This window comes from Hyperoodon ampullatus (genome assembly GCF_949752795.1).
Source record: "Hyperoodon ampullatus genome assembly, chromosome: 7".
Taxonomy (NCBI): domain Eukaryota; kingdom Metazoa; phylum Chordata; class Mammalia; order Artiodactyla; family Ziphiidae; genus Hyperoodon; species Hyperoodon ampullatus.
In genome coordinates, this window is record NC_136920.1 from 57,950,604 (window position 1) to 57,969,286 (window position 18,683).

Below are 18,683 nucleotides of genomic sequence, written 5' to 3' on the forward strand. Positions count from 1 at the left end.
TTTGTGTGGAGTCTTTAGGATTTTCTATATATAGTATAATGTCATCTGCATATAATGACAATTTTACCTCTTCCCTTCCAGTTTATTTATTTATTTTTAATATTTATTTATTATTTTTTTTTATTTTGGCTGTGCTGGGTCTTAGTTGTGGCACGTGGGATCTTCTTTTTTTTTTTTTTAGTTTCAGCATGCAGACTTCTTAGTTGCGGCATGCATGTGGGATCTAGTTCCCCGACCAGGGGTCACACCTGGGCCCCCTGCGTTGGGAGCGTGGAGTCTTACCCACTGGGCCACCGGGGAAGTCCCTCCCTTTCCGTTTAGATACTTTTTATTTCTTTTTCTTATCTCATTGCTGTGGTTAGGACTTACAATACTGTGTTGAATAGAAGTGTTGAGAGTGGGCATCCTTGTCTTGTTCCAGATTTTAGCTGTAAGGCTTCCAGCTTTTCACAGTTGAGTATTATGTTGGCTATAGGTTTGTCATAAATAGCTTTTATTAATTTGAGATACGTTCTCTCTATACCCACTTTTGGTGAGAGTTTTTATCATGAATGGATGCTGAATTTTATCAATTGCTTTTTCTGCATCTATTGAAATGACTGTGTGGTTATTGTCATTTCTTCTGTTGATGTGGTGTATCACATTGATTTGCATATGTTGAACCATCCTTGAAACCCTGGGATGAATCCAACTTGATTGTGGTGTCCAGGATAAATCATATACTAGTGATTTTTTATGTGTTGTTGGATTCTGTTTGCTAATATTTTGTTGAGGATTTTTGCATCTGCATTCATCAGAGATATTGGCCTGTAATTTTCTTTTTTGGTAGTGTCTTTGTCTGGTTTTGGTATAAGGATGATGGTGGCTTCATAGAATGACTTTGGGAGTGTTCCCTTTTCTTCAGTCTTTTGGAAGAGTTTGAGAAGGATAGGTATAAGTTTTTCTTTGTATCTTTGGTAGAATTCCCCAGTGAAGCCATCCAGTCCTAAACTTTTGTTTGCAGGGAGTTTTTGTTATTTTTTTTTAAATTACAGATTCTGTTTCACTTCTAGTGATCAGTCTGTTCAGATTGTTTCTTTTTGATTCAGTTTTGGTAGGTTGTATGTTTCTGGAAACTTGTCCATTTCTTTTAAGTTGTCCATTTTGTTGGCATATATGTGTTCATAATATCTTCTTATGAAATTCATATTTCTGTGGAGTTGGTTGTTATTTCTGCTCTTTCATTTCTTATTTTGTTTATTTGGGTCCACTCTTCTTGGTGAGCCTGGCCACAGGTTTGTCGATTTTGTTTGTCCTTTCAAAAAACCAGCTCTTGGTTTTATTGATATTTTTTCTATTCTTTTTTTATTTTATTTATTTCCTCTCTGATCTTTGTTATTTTCTTTCTTCTGCTGACTTTAGGTTTTGTTTGTTTTTTTCTAATTCTTTTAGGTTGTAGGTTAGGTTGTCTATTTGGGATTTTTCTTGGTTTTTTTGAGGAAGGCCTGTATTGCTATGAGCTTTCCTCTAAACTGCTTTTGATGCATCCCATAGATTTTGTATGGTTGTGTTTTCATTGTCATTTATCTCGAGCTATTTTTTATTTCCTCTTTGATTTTACTGTCGGCCCATTGGTTTTTTAATAGCATGTTGTTTAGTTTCTGTGTAATTGCTTTTTTCTCATTTTTCTTTCTGTGGTTGATTTCTAGTTTCATCCTGTTGTGGTCAGAAAAGATGCTCGAAATAATTTGTATTCTCTTAAATTTGTTGATGCTTGTTTCGTGAACTAATATGTGATTTATCCTGGAGAATGTTCCCTGTGCACTTGAAAAGAATGTGTATTCTGGTTTTTTTGGATGTAGTGTCCTGTAGATATCAATTAAATCTAACTGTCCTATTGTGTCATTTCGGATCTCTGTTGCCTTATTGATTTTCTGTCTGGAAGATCTGTCCATTGATGTAAGTGGGGTGTTCAATTCTCCTACTATTATTGTATTACCATCAATTTCTCCCTTTATGTCTGTTAGTATTTGTTTTATGTATTTAGGTGCTGCTATTTTGGGTGCATATATGTTAACAAGTGTAATATCCTCTTCTTGTTTTTTTTTTTTTTTGCGGTACGCGGGCCTCTCACTGCTGTGGCCTCTCCTGTTGTGGAGCACAGGCTCTGGACGCACAGGCCCAGCAGCCATGGCTCACGGGCCCAGCCGCTCCACGGCATGTGGGATCCTCCCAGACCGGGGCACGAACCTGTGTCCCCTGCATTGGCAGGCGGACTCCCAACCACTGTGCCACCAGGGAAGCCCCCTCTTCTTGTATTGATCCTTTTATCATGATATAGCATCCTCTGTCTTTTTTTATGGCCTTAGTTTTGAAGTCTATTTTGTCTCATATGAGTATTGCTACCCCTGCTTTCATGTCATTGCATGAGATATCTTTTTCCATCCCCTCACTTTCCATCTGTATGTGCCTTTCACCCTAAAGTGGGTCTCCTGTAGGCAGCATATTGTAGGTTCCTGTTTTATTCTCCAATCTGCCACTCTGTGTCTTTTGATTGGAGCATTTAGTCCATTGACATTTAAAGTAATTATTGATAAGTATGTATTTACTGTCATTTAAAATCTTGTTTTCCAGTCAATTTTGTATTTCTTCTTTGTTCCTTTCTTCTTTTTGTTTTCCTTTTGTGGTTTGATGACTTTCTTTTGTATTATGCTTGAGTTCCTTTCTTTTTAGCTTTTGTGAATCTATTGTTTGTTTTGATTTGTGGTTACCCTGGTTTTCAAGTATGTTAATCCATATCTACTTGCTTTAGACTGGTGGTCATATAAGCTCAAACACATTCTAAAAGATCTACATTTTCTAACTCCCCTCCCCAACATTTCATGACTTTGATGTCCTATTTTACATCTTCATGTTTATCCTTTTGCTGTTCACTGTAGTTATAATTGCTTTCATATAATTTTGTTGGTTTTTTTTAATCTATATACTGGCTTATTTAAGTGATCTTCAGTCCTTTTATATATTTACCTTTTCTATTGTGATTTTCCCTTTCCTATATATTCTTGCTTCTTTTCTGTTTAGAGAAGACCTTTCAATATTTCTTTTAAGATATGTTTAGTATTGCTGTATTCTTTTAGTTTTTGCTTATCTGAGAAATTTTTTATTTATTCTTCTATTCTAAATGATAATCTTGCTGGGTAGAGTATCCTAGGTTACAGGTTTTTCCCTTTCAGTACTTTGAATATATTTTGCCGCTCCCTTTTGGCCTGCAAAGTTTCTGTAGAGAAATCAGCTGATGGCCTTATGGGGGTTCCCTTGTAACTGACTTTGTTTTTCACTTGCTGCCTTTAGAATCCTCTCTTTAAATTTTGCCATTTTAATTATGGTATGTCTTGGAGCAGGTCTGTTGGGGTTCATCTTGTTTGGGACCCTCTGTGCTTCCTATACCTGGATATCTATTTCCTTCTTTAGGTTTGGGAAGTTTTCAGCCGTAATTTCTTCAAATACATTTTAAATCTCCTTTTTCTTTCTTCTCCTTCTGAGATTCCTATTATGCATATATCGGCATGCTTTATATTATCTCATAGATCTCATATGTTGCTTTCATTTTTTTTTCCATTGTCTTTCTGTCTGCTGTTCTGATTGGGTGGATTGCTGTTATTCTACCTTCCAGATCACTTATTTGTTCTATTGCATTATTTGACCTGCTATTCATTGCCTTTAGCTCAGTTTTCATCTCAGCAGTTGAGTTATCTAATTTTGATTGGCTCCTCTTTATAGTTTCTAGTTCCCTGTTACAGTGATCCACATTTCTATTGATAGCCCTTCTTAATTCCCTCAGCATTTTTATTACCTCCTTTTTGAACTCAGGGTCTGGTAGACTGCAGAGGTCTGTTACATTGTTGTTCTTTCAGGGGATTTCTCTTGTTCTTTTAATTGGGAATAATTCCTCTGCTTTTTCATTTTTCTTGTATATCTCAGACTTTATGAATTTAGGAGAAACAGTTATCTACTGTGGTCTTGAAGGGCTGTTTTCATGTGGGAGCATCCCTGTGTAGCCTGCTTGTGTCCAGTATTTTTGGTACGAGGGCTGTGTTTAGTATGGATGCCTGCCACGTCTTTCCTAAGGGTCTGCTGGCCTTTGTCCCCTTGACAAAGAGGGGGTGCGTTTGGTGTTGTGGTGACCAGAGCCTGCACTGGATATTAGGTGGTGCCTCCTCTTTGCTCTTTGGTTGTCTCAGCCCTGTTGGAGGCAGGGTCTCCTCCCCAGCTGTTGGAGTAGAAGCCCCCAGATCCAGTTCTAAGCTGTGGTGTGAGGTAAGCGGGACTGGAGTTCTCCTACTGGGAAAAGAGCCAGTGAGTGTTCTTCCCTAGGAGCTGTCTGCCAGAACGTGTGATTCTATGATGCCACCTGCCACCCTGTGTGAGTGCCCACAAAGATCACTGTTGCTGGCATTGTCCTGAATGGTCGCCTCTGCTTAGGAGCTCCGGTATTCAGCTCAGAGGTCCCTTAGGCACTCATGTGCTCTCACAAAGCCGCTGGCACATAAACCTGCAGGAGCTGTGTCCCCTAAGCCCACAGATAGTCAGCTCAGATGGCCCTCAGGCCTGTGTGTGCAGTCCTGGCCCCCAAACCTGCCAGTGAGAACCCACCAGAGCTGCATCCCAGGCGCCAGCAGTGGGATTGCCGGTAATCAACTCAGACATCCCTCAGGCGTGCATCTGCTCATGGGCCCACCATGTGCACACAACCTGCAGCGACCAGAGCCGCACCTGCTGTGAGCACGCTGACAATAAGGCTGCTGTGGTGGACCCATGCCCCTCCTTTCCCATGTTGACAGTGGGGCTCCTCTGCTGGACTCACGCTCTGTCCTGCATGTGCCCCCAGTTGTGGGCTGGGCCATGCTCCAGATGCTTTGGGCTGTCTCCGCACAGCCAAACCTAGTCCTTTCCCGGGGTCTCTGAAGCCCAAGTTTCAGCACCCAATACGCACACACCAGCAGGCGCGTGTCTCGGGCTGGGAAATGCAGCAGTGTGGCCAGCTGTGCTGTTCAGTCTGTACACTGTGGGGCTGCAGGCCAGCTCCCACACTCTCCTCTCGGGCCTCTGAATCTCCTTGTCTGTCCTGGCGGACCTCCCAACGGGTGAAGGAGGTTCCCAGGGTAAGGGAAGCTTTCCTCTTTCATAGCTCCCTCCCAAGCATGCAGGTCCCATCCCAATTCCTCTTCTTCTCCCTTTTCCCTTCCTCCTACCTGGTTACATGGGGATCTTTCTTGCAGCTCTGGTTGTATGAGCTCTTCGGCCAGCTTTTAGTAGGTATTATTCTGTGAGAACTGTTGGGGGAGGTGAGCTCCACGTCCCCCTGCTCCACCATCTTGATTGCCTTCTCCATATGTTTTCTATTTACCATGTTTTTTCCTTCTTTTGTGCCTCCTGTGAGCACTGAATGAGTTTTCTTTTAATTCTACTTTTTCTCTAGTTGTTTAAAGTTATACATCTCATTTCCATTTCAATAGTTACCCTAGACCTTTTAATCCACATATTTAAACTCACCTTTGTCTATCAATACCTAGAGTCAACCAAATCCAAGTGTTATTCTTTAATAAGAAAAAAATCTTAGTATGTGTTTACCTACTCCACCCTACCCCATCACTTCCCATAAAGTAATAAACACTAATAATGATTTGAGTGGTTTTAATATTTTTTTAATTGCACATCAACAATTACACTGAGAGACTGAACTCTTAGTTTTACTTACTTCTGTACTCACCACGGCTGCTCATATCTCAGATCTTCCTCCTTCTTACATTCCCTATTGTGTGTCTGTGTATAACTTAGGAGCAGAGAGTTGATTTAATAATAAAACTCAGGTTGTTAGCACTTTAACCATTAGTCTTTATAAAGCTCCTCTTGCCCTATTTTATTTTTTCTCCTTCATTCTTAATCCCTACCCCCATTTCCCATTTTCATGTAAGTATCTGGTTTTTTTGCTGGGTATATTTTCCTGGATATATGGATGTATCTTGTAAAGTATATATTATTTTGTGTGTAATGTGTTTTTAGTTTATATAATGGTAATATGCTGTTGAGCTCATTCTGTTACTTAAGTTTTTTCACTCAGCACTGTTTTTAAGATTGTTCTTATTGCTGTATGCTCATCCAGTTCTTTCCTTTTATCTAATGTATAATATTCCACACTATGCTCTAACCACACTTTAATTCATCTATTTCCTTGCTAATGGACACCTAGGTCGCCTACCTTGTGTATGTTTCTTGCATATACCTCTGTGCCAGAGTTTTTCTGGAATATTTACCTAGGAGTGGTTTTGTTGGATCACAGAATATATGCATATGTAGTTTAAATAAGTGCCACCTGATTGTTCTTCAAAATGGTGGCTCTAGTGTACACTCACACCAGTAGTGCATCAGGGTTCCTGTTTCCTTACAACCTTGCCTGCACTTGATATTCCCCAACTTTTTAATTGTTCTAAGTTGTGTTATTTTGTAGATATAAAGTGATATTTCATTGTTTTAATTTCCATTTTTCTAAATATTTGTGATCTTAAGTATTTCTTCATTTACTTAGCCATTTGGTTTTCAACTTCTATGAATTGCTATTTCATATCCCTTGATAGTTTTAATATTTTCAATTTCTTCTTTTATTCTGTCATCACCTATCTGTTTAATTCATCTGTGATGGTAGAGATGACATTTTGAAGAGAAGTTCTTAATTTTGATTTACCTAAATGTATTAGTTTGCTAAGACTGCCGTAACAGAATACCATAGGCTGTTTGTTTTAAACAACAGATATTTATTTTCTCACGGTTCTGGAGGCTAGAAGTCCAAGATCAAGGTGTTGTCAGATTTGGTTTCTTTTGAGGGCTTTCTTCTTGGCTTATAGAAGGCCAGCTTCTAGCTGTATCCTCATTTGGTCATCCCTCTGTCTGAATTGTCTACGTCCTAATCTCCTCTTCTTACAAGGAGACCTTTCATATTGAATTAGGGCTATCCTAATGACCTTATTAACCTTAATTACCTCTTTAAAGGCACTGTTTCCAAATACAGCCACATTCTGTGGTACTAGGGGTTAGGACTTCAACATATGAATTGTGGGGGGGGGAATGACACAGTTCAGTCCATCACACCAAATCTATACAATTTTATCTTATGGTTTATGCCTTTGGGATCTTGTCTGAGAAGTATCTCCCTTTCTCATAGTCACAAAGATAGTTTCCTATTCTGTATTGCTTTTCATTTTGCTGTTTGAATGATTCTTTCAAAGAGGGTTTGCAGAGAGTAGATTTTTCCCAGCCCATAAAATGTCCAAAATTACCTTTATTTTGTTATCATACTTGAATGCTAATTTGCTGAATAGAGAACTCTAGCCTTAAAATAATTTTTACTGAAAACTTTGAAGATATTATTCCATTGCCTCCTAAATCCATTGCTGCCAATGAGAAGTCTGACACCAATCTGATTCCCATCACTTTGTAGGAAACCTATTTTTGCTCCCTGGAATCTCTTAATATTTCCCTTTTTTCCTTTGGAAATTTGACTAAGATGCATCTGGGTGTGCAGTTCTTTTTTGTTTATCCTGTTAGATACTTCGTATTCTTTCCAAGATGGTTTCTGTCATCTTGGAAAAATTTTCTTTCTTATCCCCTTTCCATTCTCCATTTTATGAATTAGCTCTTCAAATGGGTCTTTTCTTCTGTACAACACATTTATTAAATCTTTTATTTGATTATCATACTTTAAAATTACAAAATTATTAATAGTTTCTCTTCCATAATGACTGATTTTGTTCTAGAATGAAATAGCCTTTTGAATTCCTTAGAGGACACTAATTATTCTATTTAAAGTTTTTATTCTTTTGGTTAAATTTTGTTTTTTTCAGATGCTAGTTCTTCTTTTATATTTCATAACTTTCTTTCATATTGTTAATTTTCCTCAGACATTAGGAAGTGCTTGATTGTGCATCTTTCTCTTGAACAGTCTCCAGTCTGAAACTTAGAATGCATGTTCTGGTTTCTGGAGTTGCTTCCTGTAATTTTGGAGAGGGCCAGGACATGAGTTTGGATAGAGTGCACCTCAGTTCATCTTTCTAGATATGGGGGCCCTCTATCTGCCCAGAAGATCACTGCTTAGCACCTACACTTGTGACCACGGCCCATCTTTCAGCTAACTCCTACTTTGTTCCTTGCACAAACCTTTCCCAAATTCCTTTCAGACCCTTGTCATAGGAGTTGTTTATGCCATGTGATGTTCCACCCATACTATTGCTTATTTCATTTTAATGTAACCTTCTCTGCATAATATCATTAACATGTGGAAGGGATTAGTCAGGGCAAAGGTGAGCAGTTCCTGCACAGGATCCAGTCCCAGCAGATGCTTTGCTTTATTAGGTTGAACTGAGCTCTTTATTGGCTCATCTTAGTCTGATGATCCCAAGAATGAAATCACTCTGCAGCCTCCTCCTTAGTTACTTATCTCTCCTGAATTCACTGTCTTAACACACTCTATTTGTACTAATATAACAAATAGTATTTTCAAATTCTCTGACAGACTATCTTTTATATACATTTTTCTCTTCTAAGACAGTTGGTTTGCCTTCTGACCAATACTGACTGCCCAGTAGTTCTGAGGCTCGCAAGAGCTTGCATGTTGCAAAGTCAGGAAGAAGGTCAGTGTGGCTGAAATATAGTGAGTGAGGGGCAGTGTAGCATGAGATAAGATTAGAGAAGTAGGCAGGGGCCAGATCAGGCAGGACCTCAAAAGCCTGGCCAAGGAGTTTGAATTTTTTTCTAAGCGCAAAGGGCTTATTACCTGACACATGTCACAGCTGTTCCTCTTCCCAGTTAGCACTGAAGCTCAGGACCAACGAGTACTCCCTCTAGGAGGTATCCTGCTGCATACAGTGGGTGGTAGACCCAGACCCTGGCCTCTCTGGGGGTCAGTTAGCACTCTCACCAACCTTCATTCTGTTTCTCTTTTATTTCAGAGGTTGTGTTCTCATCTTATCCTGGATTTTCAACCTCAGAGGTAGGAACTGCCTACTTTATATTTGCATCCTTGAGTCAGAACATTAATTTTAATAAACAAAAATAGGTTAATGGAGCAATGAGAGGCATTTACATATATAACACTGAGGAGGCCCATTCACTGAACCGACCATTTTCCAGGCACTATGCTGGCCTATGGAGATGCAGCAGCAGACTCAACAGACAGGTCCCAGACCTCACACTACCCACAGACTAGCTTCCATTGTTCTCAGATGCTGTTCAGTAGTAATGGTTGCTGCCTCACGTGATCAAGCTGCCATTGACGTGAGGCTGCCACCAGGATAAAGCCCAAAACTCCCTAACAAGAGACCCTGCCCCAAAGCTAGAGTGAAAAAAAACAAAACAAAAAAAACCCCCAAAGCTAGAGTGAACCTGGCCAAACACACCACCATCCGGGGTCTAATCCTTAGTGTCACAGGCCTAGACACTTGATTTTTGTCAGCACAGAAAATTGTCTTTTCTCTCAGGGTAGATGCTCACTAAGCAAGCTCACGAAGACTGACACGGTAACTGAAAATTAATTTATTTATTCATTTATTCATTCATTCATTTATAGTAAGAAGTACCACTATACAGTTAGCCAACCTGCATCCTTGGGACACAACTCAGTATACCTCCTCCCCACACATACAACTGGGTGAGAAATTATATCAATTGCTATATTATTGCCACTTAACAAACCAACACAATTGTTGATTTCAAACAATAGCGATTTATTATTTCTTACAATTATTTGGGTTGGTTAGGTGGTTCTATTGGTGTTTAGCCAAGGCACATGCCTGAAGCTGGCTGGTTAGCTGGGAGCTGGACTCATGGACAGCTGGCACGGCTTGGCATCTTTTGTTGTCTTTTCATCCTGGACTTCTTTACAGCATGGTGGCATCAGGGTTCCAAGAGAGCAAGGCTCTGAAATTCAAACAATGGCATTTTCTGTTGGGCAAAGCAAGTCATAAGGCCAGTATATTCCTGCAGTACAATTCTGATGCTAGTCACCTGGAATTAGCATGCATCACACAAGTTAAGGGCACAGTCCCCAGTAAGACTGCCCTCACTTCAGACACTAGCTGTAAGTTTGAGGGTCCCCAGGCTACTTGACCTACTGGCAATAAATTCTAAAGTTCCAGTGACCCCCCTCGGGTTCAAAAATTTGCTAGAACGACTCATAGAACTCAGGAGAGCACTATACTTACAATCACAGTTTGACTATAAGGGATACAAATCAAAACGAGCCAAATAAAAAGACACATAATGAGGGCAGGGAGGGTTCGAAACACAGAGCCACTTTGCCCTCTTACTGTGGAATGAGAGTGTGTCACCCTCCCAGCACATCTGATGTGTTCACCAACCAGGAAGCTCACTTGAGCCTCAGTGTCCAGCGCTTTCATTGGAGTTCCATTACATAGCCACGATTGATTGAACCATTGGCCACATGATTGAACTCAGTTTCTAGCCCCTCTCCCTTCCCCAGAGGTCAGGCTGGCTCAAATTCCAATCCTCTGATCACATGGTTGTCTTTATAGTATGGCCAGCTGCCATCCTAAGTCACCTCATTAGCATGAACTCAGCTATGATCCAAGGGTCATGCATAACAAAGATACTCCTATCACTCAGGGTTTTAGAAGGTCAGTGCCAAGAACCCAAGACAAAGACCAGACAAATTCTTTATTATACAGCAGCAGGTCTAGTTTCAAGGGATTAGAGATACAGACTCCACGTCTGAATGGGAGGAGCAGCAGGGTCACACGAGGGCATGCATAAGGGATAGAGGGGCTTGTGGCCACAGAATTAGGTTGCTTAGTGCTCAGATCCCAACTGTGTGGCATCTGAGAATGTAGAGAGTGAGTTGAATGGTTGAAACTTTTAGTGGCCTATCAATGTCAGATACAGCCCCCTCTAAGACAGGGCCCTTTCTGTCCCCAGTGGAGCCAGTCATGCCCTCAGATCAGGACATTCCAGCCCCCTGGACAGGGCTAGATAATCCCCAAGCCTGTCTGGCTTTTTCTTCTCTGTGCTCCAGTCTGACTTGCCCCCTTTGGCTCACACAGCCTCGCTCCAGGTAGGGAATTGCACAATTGAGGAGATACCTTACCAGACTGCCACCACATTCCACTCAGCCTCTTGGAGGTTGCATTTGGATTTCCTTGAGAGGAGAGTTCCCAAGCACCGTCACTGGTTTTTGTTTTACTGTCACCTGTGACTTATCTGTCTCACTTGTGGCTGTACAAGTTGGACCCCAGGAGGGGACAAAAATACTTGGCCAATAGTAGGTGCTCCAGGGACTTCCCCAGTGGTCCAGTTGTTAAGACTCTGCCTTCCAGCACAGGAGGCGTGGGTTCGATCCCTGTTTGGGGAGCTAAGATCCCACATTCTGTGGGGTGTGGCCAAAAACTTATAAATAAATAAATAAATAAAAAGGAATTGCTATTAAAAAAAAAAGTAGGTGCTCCACAAATGGTCATTGAATGAGCAAAGGAAATTTAAGTGACTTGCTCAAGATTACACAGCAATTAATGGAGCTTAGATGAATCTAGTTCATCTGAACCCAGTCATTAGCCCAGCGTCTACCCTGTGATTTCCTTTGGCTCCATCTAACTCAAGGAATCAGTGAGTGAACTGAGTTTGGCATGGTTAATCCAGCGACTTCCATTTTCTACTTGATCAAACATGTTGACCCTAAGGCAGGCTGAGTTGTGCTGAGAGACCATGACGCTGCAAGTGAGCCAGATGCACTGGCCACACCCAGGCCCCACAGCCTGCCTGAAATCGTCCAGGACTTAGCTGTTGTTTTATCTCGGAACGAAGAGCCTCCACTGTAGGATGTGGACTGGCCCATCAGAGCAGGTGTTCAAGGCTCAGGTCACTCCTGCTCTGTCTCCTCACTAGGAAAAGTCCCCTTAACAATGCAAGCTCTGCCCTTTCACCTTCTGGAGAAATTTTAACCCAACTGTATAGAGGGGCAAGTTCAGGATAAGCCACTATAGGGCAGAAAGTGGGAGGTGAGAGCAAAGAGCCTCAGCAGTGGTACACTGCTGTATTGTACTTTGGCTTCAGAGAACTTGAAACTGGAACTTTGGGTACCAGAGAACTAGCTCACCATGTGACATAGGAAACTTGGAGCCAGAACTCTGGGCCCTTGATGACATCCCCCCTTATGACCCTGGATGTCTCTTTTGACCCAGCCTCTCTAGAATGGTCATTCTTTCCACCACACTCCCTAGGAAGGGTCTGTTGGCCCACTTCTTATCACCAGGGCACTTTGACTTTGACTTTCTTTTCCTTCAAGACAACCAAGGTATGTGCACTTCCTCCCATATTCGAGACTCTTCCCGTGAAGTCACTGAAGGCGAGGAACCAGACACTGGCCCTGCCCTTCCCAGAGCTGAGGTACCTTAGCCTGGCCTACAACAAGGTGACTGCTTCTCTACCTCTTTCCTCAGGGGCACAGACGGGAGGGTGGGGTGTGAGCTGCTCTGGCCTGAAAGCCAACCCTCCCATTCCCTTCATCAACGGTATGCAGGCTCAGGAATTCTCAGGGTTGGGGGAAGCAGAGGGCATGCAGGCCAAGGCAGGAGTCCATTCATTCAGTCACAGATATTGATTTAACACTTAACGTGCCAGGCTCTGTGCCAGGCACTGGGGACACAGCTGTGCAAAGAAAGATTCAGCCTCTGAATCTGAAGACTGATACTGGACAAATAATCACAATATGAGAGTGCTTAGTGTTATGAAGACATTCACAGTGCTATGAAGTATGTGACAGGGCAGGGGGTCTCACCTAATATTTGGGATCAGGGAAGGTTCTCTGCAGAGTGGTGTTTAAGCTGAGATGGGAATCAGTGAGTTTATTGAGGTGAAGACTGAGGGTAGAGTGAAGTGAGAAATGTTCTAGCCTATGGGAACAGCAGATGTAAAGTCCATGGGACAGATTTAACATGTGTTTTCCTTAACATGTTTTTGTTTTTTAATTAATTAATTTATTTATTTATTTATGGCTGTGTTGGGTCGTCGTTGCTGCACACGGGCTTTCTTTTAAGTTGCAGCAAGCGGGGGCTACTCTTCGTTGCGGTGCGTGGGCTTCTCATTGCGGTGGCTTTTCTTGTTGAGCATGGGCTCTAGGTGCACAGGCTTCAGTAGTTGTGGCACGTGGGCTCAGTAGTTGTGGCTCGTGGGCTTAGCTGCTCCATGGCATGTGGAATCTTCCCGGACCGGGGCTCAAACCCATGTCCCCTGCGTTGGCTGGCGGATTCTTAACCATTGTGCCACCAGGGAAGCCCCCCCTTAACATGTTTTATGTTAACATATTTTTCCAACAGCCATGTCCTATAAAACTTCCAGTAAACCCCACTAATTGAGCCCTACTCAGGTGTGAAATGCAGGCAACTTTTAAGGTACTCTGCTTACATTCCTTCTGAGGCAAGTGGTTAATACAGCCAAACTTCCCGGGTGTTTTCTTCTAAGAGTTATAATTTTAGCTGTAACATTTAGGTCTTTGATCCATTTTGAGCTAGTCTTTATATATGGTGCGAGATAGGGGTCTGGCTTCATTCTTTTGTATGTGGATATGCAGTTTTCTCAACACCATTTATTTATTTATTAAAATAAATTTATTTATTTATATTTGGCTGCATTGGATCTTCATTGCTGTGCGCGGGGTTTCTCTAGTGGCAGCGAGCGGGGGCTACTCTTTGTTGTGGCATGCGGGCTTCTCATTGCAGTGGCTTTTCTTGTTGTGGAGCATGGGCTCTAGGCACACGGGCTTCAGTAGTTGTGGCTGGCGGGCTCTAGAGCGCAGGCTCAGTAGTTGTGGCGCACGGGCTTAGTTGCTCCACAGCACGTGGGATCTTCCCGGACCAGGGCTCGAACCCGTGTCCCTTACATTGGCAGGCAGATTCTTAACCACTGCACCACCAGGCAAGTCCTTCAACACCATTTATTGAAAAGACTGTTCCTTCCCCATTGAGTGGTCTGCTCACCCTTGTTGAAAATCAGTGGATCATAGATGTATTATGGGTCCTCGTTTCATTCTTGAAACTGGTAATTTGTGTCTTTTATTGATCCAAAATAGTTAGAAGTTATCCCTTTTATTGACTTAAAAAAACCCCACTAAGCTAAGTGCTGGTTTCTTTGGATTTCTCTAGAGTCTGTTTTCCATTTCATTGATTTCTGCTCATAACTTTATTTCTGTCCTACTCACAATGAGCTTAATTGGCTCTTCTTTTTCTAGGTTCATAAATAGTATAATATTAGATCATTGATTTAGACCTTTCTTCTTTTTAATATAAGCATGTACAGCTATAAATATCTTCTTTAAGCACTGTTGGAGCTGCATCCTGTAAATTGTGTCTTGATTTTCATTCAATTAAAATATTTTTATTTTTTTATGATTTCTTCTTTGACCCTTGGGTTGTTTAGAAGTGAGTTGTTTTATTTCCAAATATATGGGGATCTTCTAGATAACTTAACATTTGTTGAGTTCTAATATAATTCTATTGTGGTCAGATAACATAATCTGTAAGATTTCATTCTTCTGAAATTTATTTAAACTTATTTTATGGTCCACCCTATATTCTAGCTTGGTGAACGCTCTGTGTGCACTTAGAAAAAAATGTATATTCTGCAGTTTTGGGGGATAGTGTTCTATAAATATCAACTAAGTTAAGGTGGTTGGTGGTGTCACTCAGATCTTTTATGTACTATTGTTTTATGTGTTCTATTAATTATTGAGAGCAGTATGCTAAAATCTCCAGCCATGATTGTGCATTTGTTTATTTCTCCCTTTAGTTCTGTCAGTTTTTGCTGCGTGTATTTTGAAGCTCTACCCTCGGGTACCTATTCATTTAGAATTTTTATATCTATTTGATGTGTTTATCCTTTTGTTATTGTGACTTGTCTTCCTTTGCCTCTAATAATGCTCCTTGTTTTAATGTCTGTTTTGTCTGATTTTAGTATAGGTGCACAGCTCTCTTACGCTTACTGTTTGCGTGGTGTATCGTTCTTTCCTTTTACTCTCAACCTATTTATAGCTTTGTATTTAAAGTGTATCTCACTGAGACAGCATATAGTTGGTTCTTGCTGGGATGCTGGAGCATTTTCTCAGCATTCCTACTCTATGCTCATCTTGCAGCCTTTTCTGTGTTCCTATACCTCAGGGGGTTTATCTCCACACACTTGTTCCTCCCCCAGCAGTGACTGCTTTTGCTTGTTACTTAGTGCTTGCTAGTCTGGTGGTAGGGTGCCAGTGGGAGGGCCCAACCCCTGTCTTAAGTAGGCCCTGGGTTCCTGTGTCTCAAGGATGGACCCTTCTCAGTGGTCCTACCCCTGTCCCAGCAGTAGGCGACTTCTAATGTAATGGGCCAGGTTGAATCCCTCCCCTACCCCAGGAGTAGCAGGTTGTAATTTTTTCCCTCCCCAGATGCAGGGCCCTGGGCCCAACAGGGTTTGCTGACCTTCCTCAGCAACTTAAGGCTTTTGTTCACTAGGGAGCAGGGTTGGCAGGGCTTCCTGCCTTTCCTACAATGGCAGCTGCTCTCCTCCTCCAGGCCTATACCCCAAGGAAGGCTTTCTCCAGTCTCCCTCACTGTGTCCAGTCTTTTGCCTACAAGTGGGCGTGAATTCCCCTTGTGTCTGCAGCTCTCAGGAGTTCTATTCTCCTACTGTAGCCCACACTTGGCCTTTAGCAATTCATTAAAAATTTTAGCTGACTTCTTCTTAAATACTTAAATGCCACTCATCATCTTTTCCTCCCACGTTCTGCCACAGGTGAGCCAGGGTCCGTGTCCCATCCCTCCTTGGAGGTGCCCAACTTTCCTTATATTTCGGGCCACTTGATTGCCCTGAGACCTTAGCTCTCTGTTGGACTCAAGAAAAGTTGTGTAGGTGTAGGTTATTCAGTTTTTGTATTGTTGTTAGGAGGTGAGCAGCAGTCTTTCCTTTTTTCTACATTTCACTTGAGTTTTTAAACATTTTTCTTTATGAGAGTTACCCCCTTACATACATCTTTTTGTGATCTGTTGTCTACTGCCAGAATGTAGGTTCTTTTGAGAGCTGTGACTTTGTTTTGCTTACAACTATTTCACCATCTTTTCACATAGCACCTGATACATGTTAGGTGCTCAGTATGTTTGTGAGATGAGTGACTGATGTTCTGATCATGTCAAGGAGTACTCAGGCAACCTGTGTTGAAATTAATATTCAATTTATTAAAGTTAAAAATTTTTAAACCAGCTATGCCTTCAAACAGAACTTACATACATCTAGAATATTCACTTAGAAATCTAGTAATTTTGGGGGCCAAAAGTAAAATAATCACTTTCACTCCACCTTTAACTAATATCTACTTACTTCATAAGTTTGACTATTAAGTTATATTCACCCTAACCCAATGAAAAATTGGGCAGAAATTGCAAGGTGTCATTGGAATCTGTATTTATTTCCAGGAGCATTAGACTCACCTTATAAGGAACAGGCTAACCTGATGGTCAAATTCTGCTTACAATAATCAGCCAGAATCCTAAGCCTGTATCTTTCAGCTGGGACTTAATTTCACAGAAAATATGACACACGTGCCCTGGGTATCTTTCAACTTTCCACCAGTTTTTTTATATATATATAAATTTATTTATTTATATTTTTGGCTGCGTTGGGTCTTCCTTGCTGCGTGCGGTAGTTGCAGTGAGTGGGGGCTACTCTTCGTTGCGGTGCGCGGGCTTCTCATTGCAGTGGCTTCTTGTTGTGGAGCATGGGCTCTAGGCGTGTGGGTTTCAGTAGTTGTGGCACACGGGCTCAGTAGTTGTGGCTCACGGGCTCTAGAGCACAGGCTCAGTAGTTGTGGCGCACAGGCTTAGTTGCTCCGCGGCATGTGGGATCTTCTCAGACCAGGGCTCGAACCTGTGTCCCCTGCACTGGCAGGCAGATTCTTAACCACTTCGCCATGAGGGAAGTCCCTCCACCAGTTTTTGTTTTTGTTTTTGTGGTACGCGGGCCTCCCACCGCTGCGGCCTCTCCCGCTGCGGAGCACAGGCTCCGGACGCGCAGGCTCAGCGGCCATGGCCCACGGGCCCAGCCGCTCCGCGGCATGCGGGATCCCCCCGGACCGGGGCACGAACCCGCGTCCCCTGCACCGGCAGGCGGACCCTCAACCACTGCGCCACCAGGGAAGCCCATCTCCACCAGTTTTAATTGTAACTTTCTTCAACTTTTTAGCTACCTGATTTGGATGGATGTAATTTTGCATCCTGACAAAATAAAATTCTCCATCCCCCATTTTGTGGTGACTGCTTCTTGACTACTTGATTTGCACAAAAGCGACTCTGCACCCTCTTTAACCATCATTATATAGACATTTATCAACACATATTAGGTTTCTTCGTAGATTCATCTTCCTTCCCTCTTTTTCTACAGTCTAGATAAGAAGTCAGCAAAACTTATTCTGTAAAAGAGACAGATAGTAAATATATTACTCTGTCACAACTAGTCAACTCTGCCCTTGTAGCACAAAAGGCAATACATAAGTGAATGAGCATGGCAATGTTCTAATGAAACCTTATTAAACAGATAGGGACCCAGATTTTGGTCAACAGGCTATATCTGCTGACCCTGGTTTTTGTATATTCTTTGGCTAAGAGTGATTCTTACATTTTTAAATGGTTGAAAAAATCAAAAGAAGAATAATACTTCATGACCCATGAAAATTATGTGAAATTCAAATTTCAGAGTCCATAAATAAAGTTTTGTTGGAAGAGTCACCACACTTACTTATGAATTGTCTATGGCTGCTTTTATGCTACAACAGCAAAGTTGAGTAGTTGCAACAGAGACTGTATGGCCTGCAAAGCCTAAAACATTTATTATCTGGCCTTTGACAGAAAAGGTTTGCTGACCTCTGGTCTAGATGATCAAATGTTAAAGTCCTTCAAGGCCTACTCTGAGTTCCTTTTCTCCTCTTACTCTGTGTTTTCTCCCGAGGCTGGCTTCACATACCCATTGCCCATGACCAATGCCTCACAAACTTATAACTCCTTTATACACGAGACCAGTGTATCTACTGTCTACTTGAATTTCTACTTGGAGGTCGAAAAGGCACCTCCAAAAACACATATCCAAAGTGAATTAATGATCTTATCAGTTCAAAAATGGATGTTCTTCCATGATTCCATATCGTAGTCAATAGCTGAGTTACTTGAGCTATTGACTCCGTTCAGGTGCTTGAGCCAAAACCTGGTTGTCATCTTTGATACTTCTCTCTCCTGTACATCCTTCCTCCCCACCCATATCCAATCCAAGTCTTGTCAAATTTAAGTCTCCATATTTCTTTTTTTTATGGAATTATAGTTGATTTACAATATTGTGTTAGTTTCAGGTGTATAGCATAGTGATTCAATATTTTTGCAGATTATATTCCGTTATAGGTTATTACAAGACTGAGTATAATTCCCTGTGCTATACAGTATATCCTTGTTGCTTATCTATTTTATATATAATAGTTTATATTTCTTAATTCCATACCCCTAATTTGTCCTTCCCTGCTTCACTCTCTCCTTTGGTAACCACAAGTTTGTTTTCTGTATCTGTGAGTCTGTTTCTGTTTTGTATATACATTCATTTATATTATTTTTTAGATTTCAGTATAAGTGATATCATAC

General features: G+C 41.6%; 1 protein-coding gene across 1 annotated transcript in view; it reads left to right on the forward strand.

The window, feature by feature from the left end:
• Positions 1–18,683, forward strand: part of XRRA1 (X-ray radiation resistance associated 1) — an 87,261-nt gene that overhangs the window by 47,188 nt on the left and 21,390 nt on the right. Inside the window, exons 11-12 of the mRNA XM_079707544.1 lie at positions 8,982–9,022; positions 12,326–12,451. Coding sequence (XP_079563670.1) covers positions 8,982–9,022; positions 12,326–12,451 — 167 coding nt within the window. The remainder of the gene's footprint in view (positions 1–8,981; positions 9,023–12,325; positions 12,452–18,683) is intronic.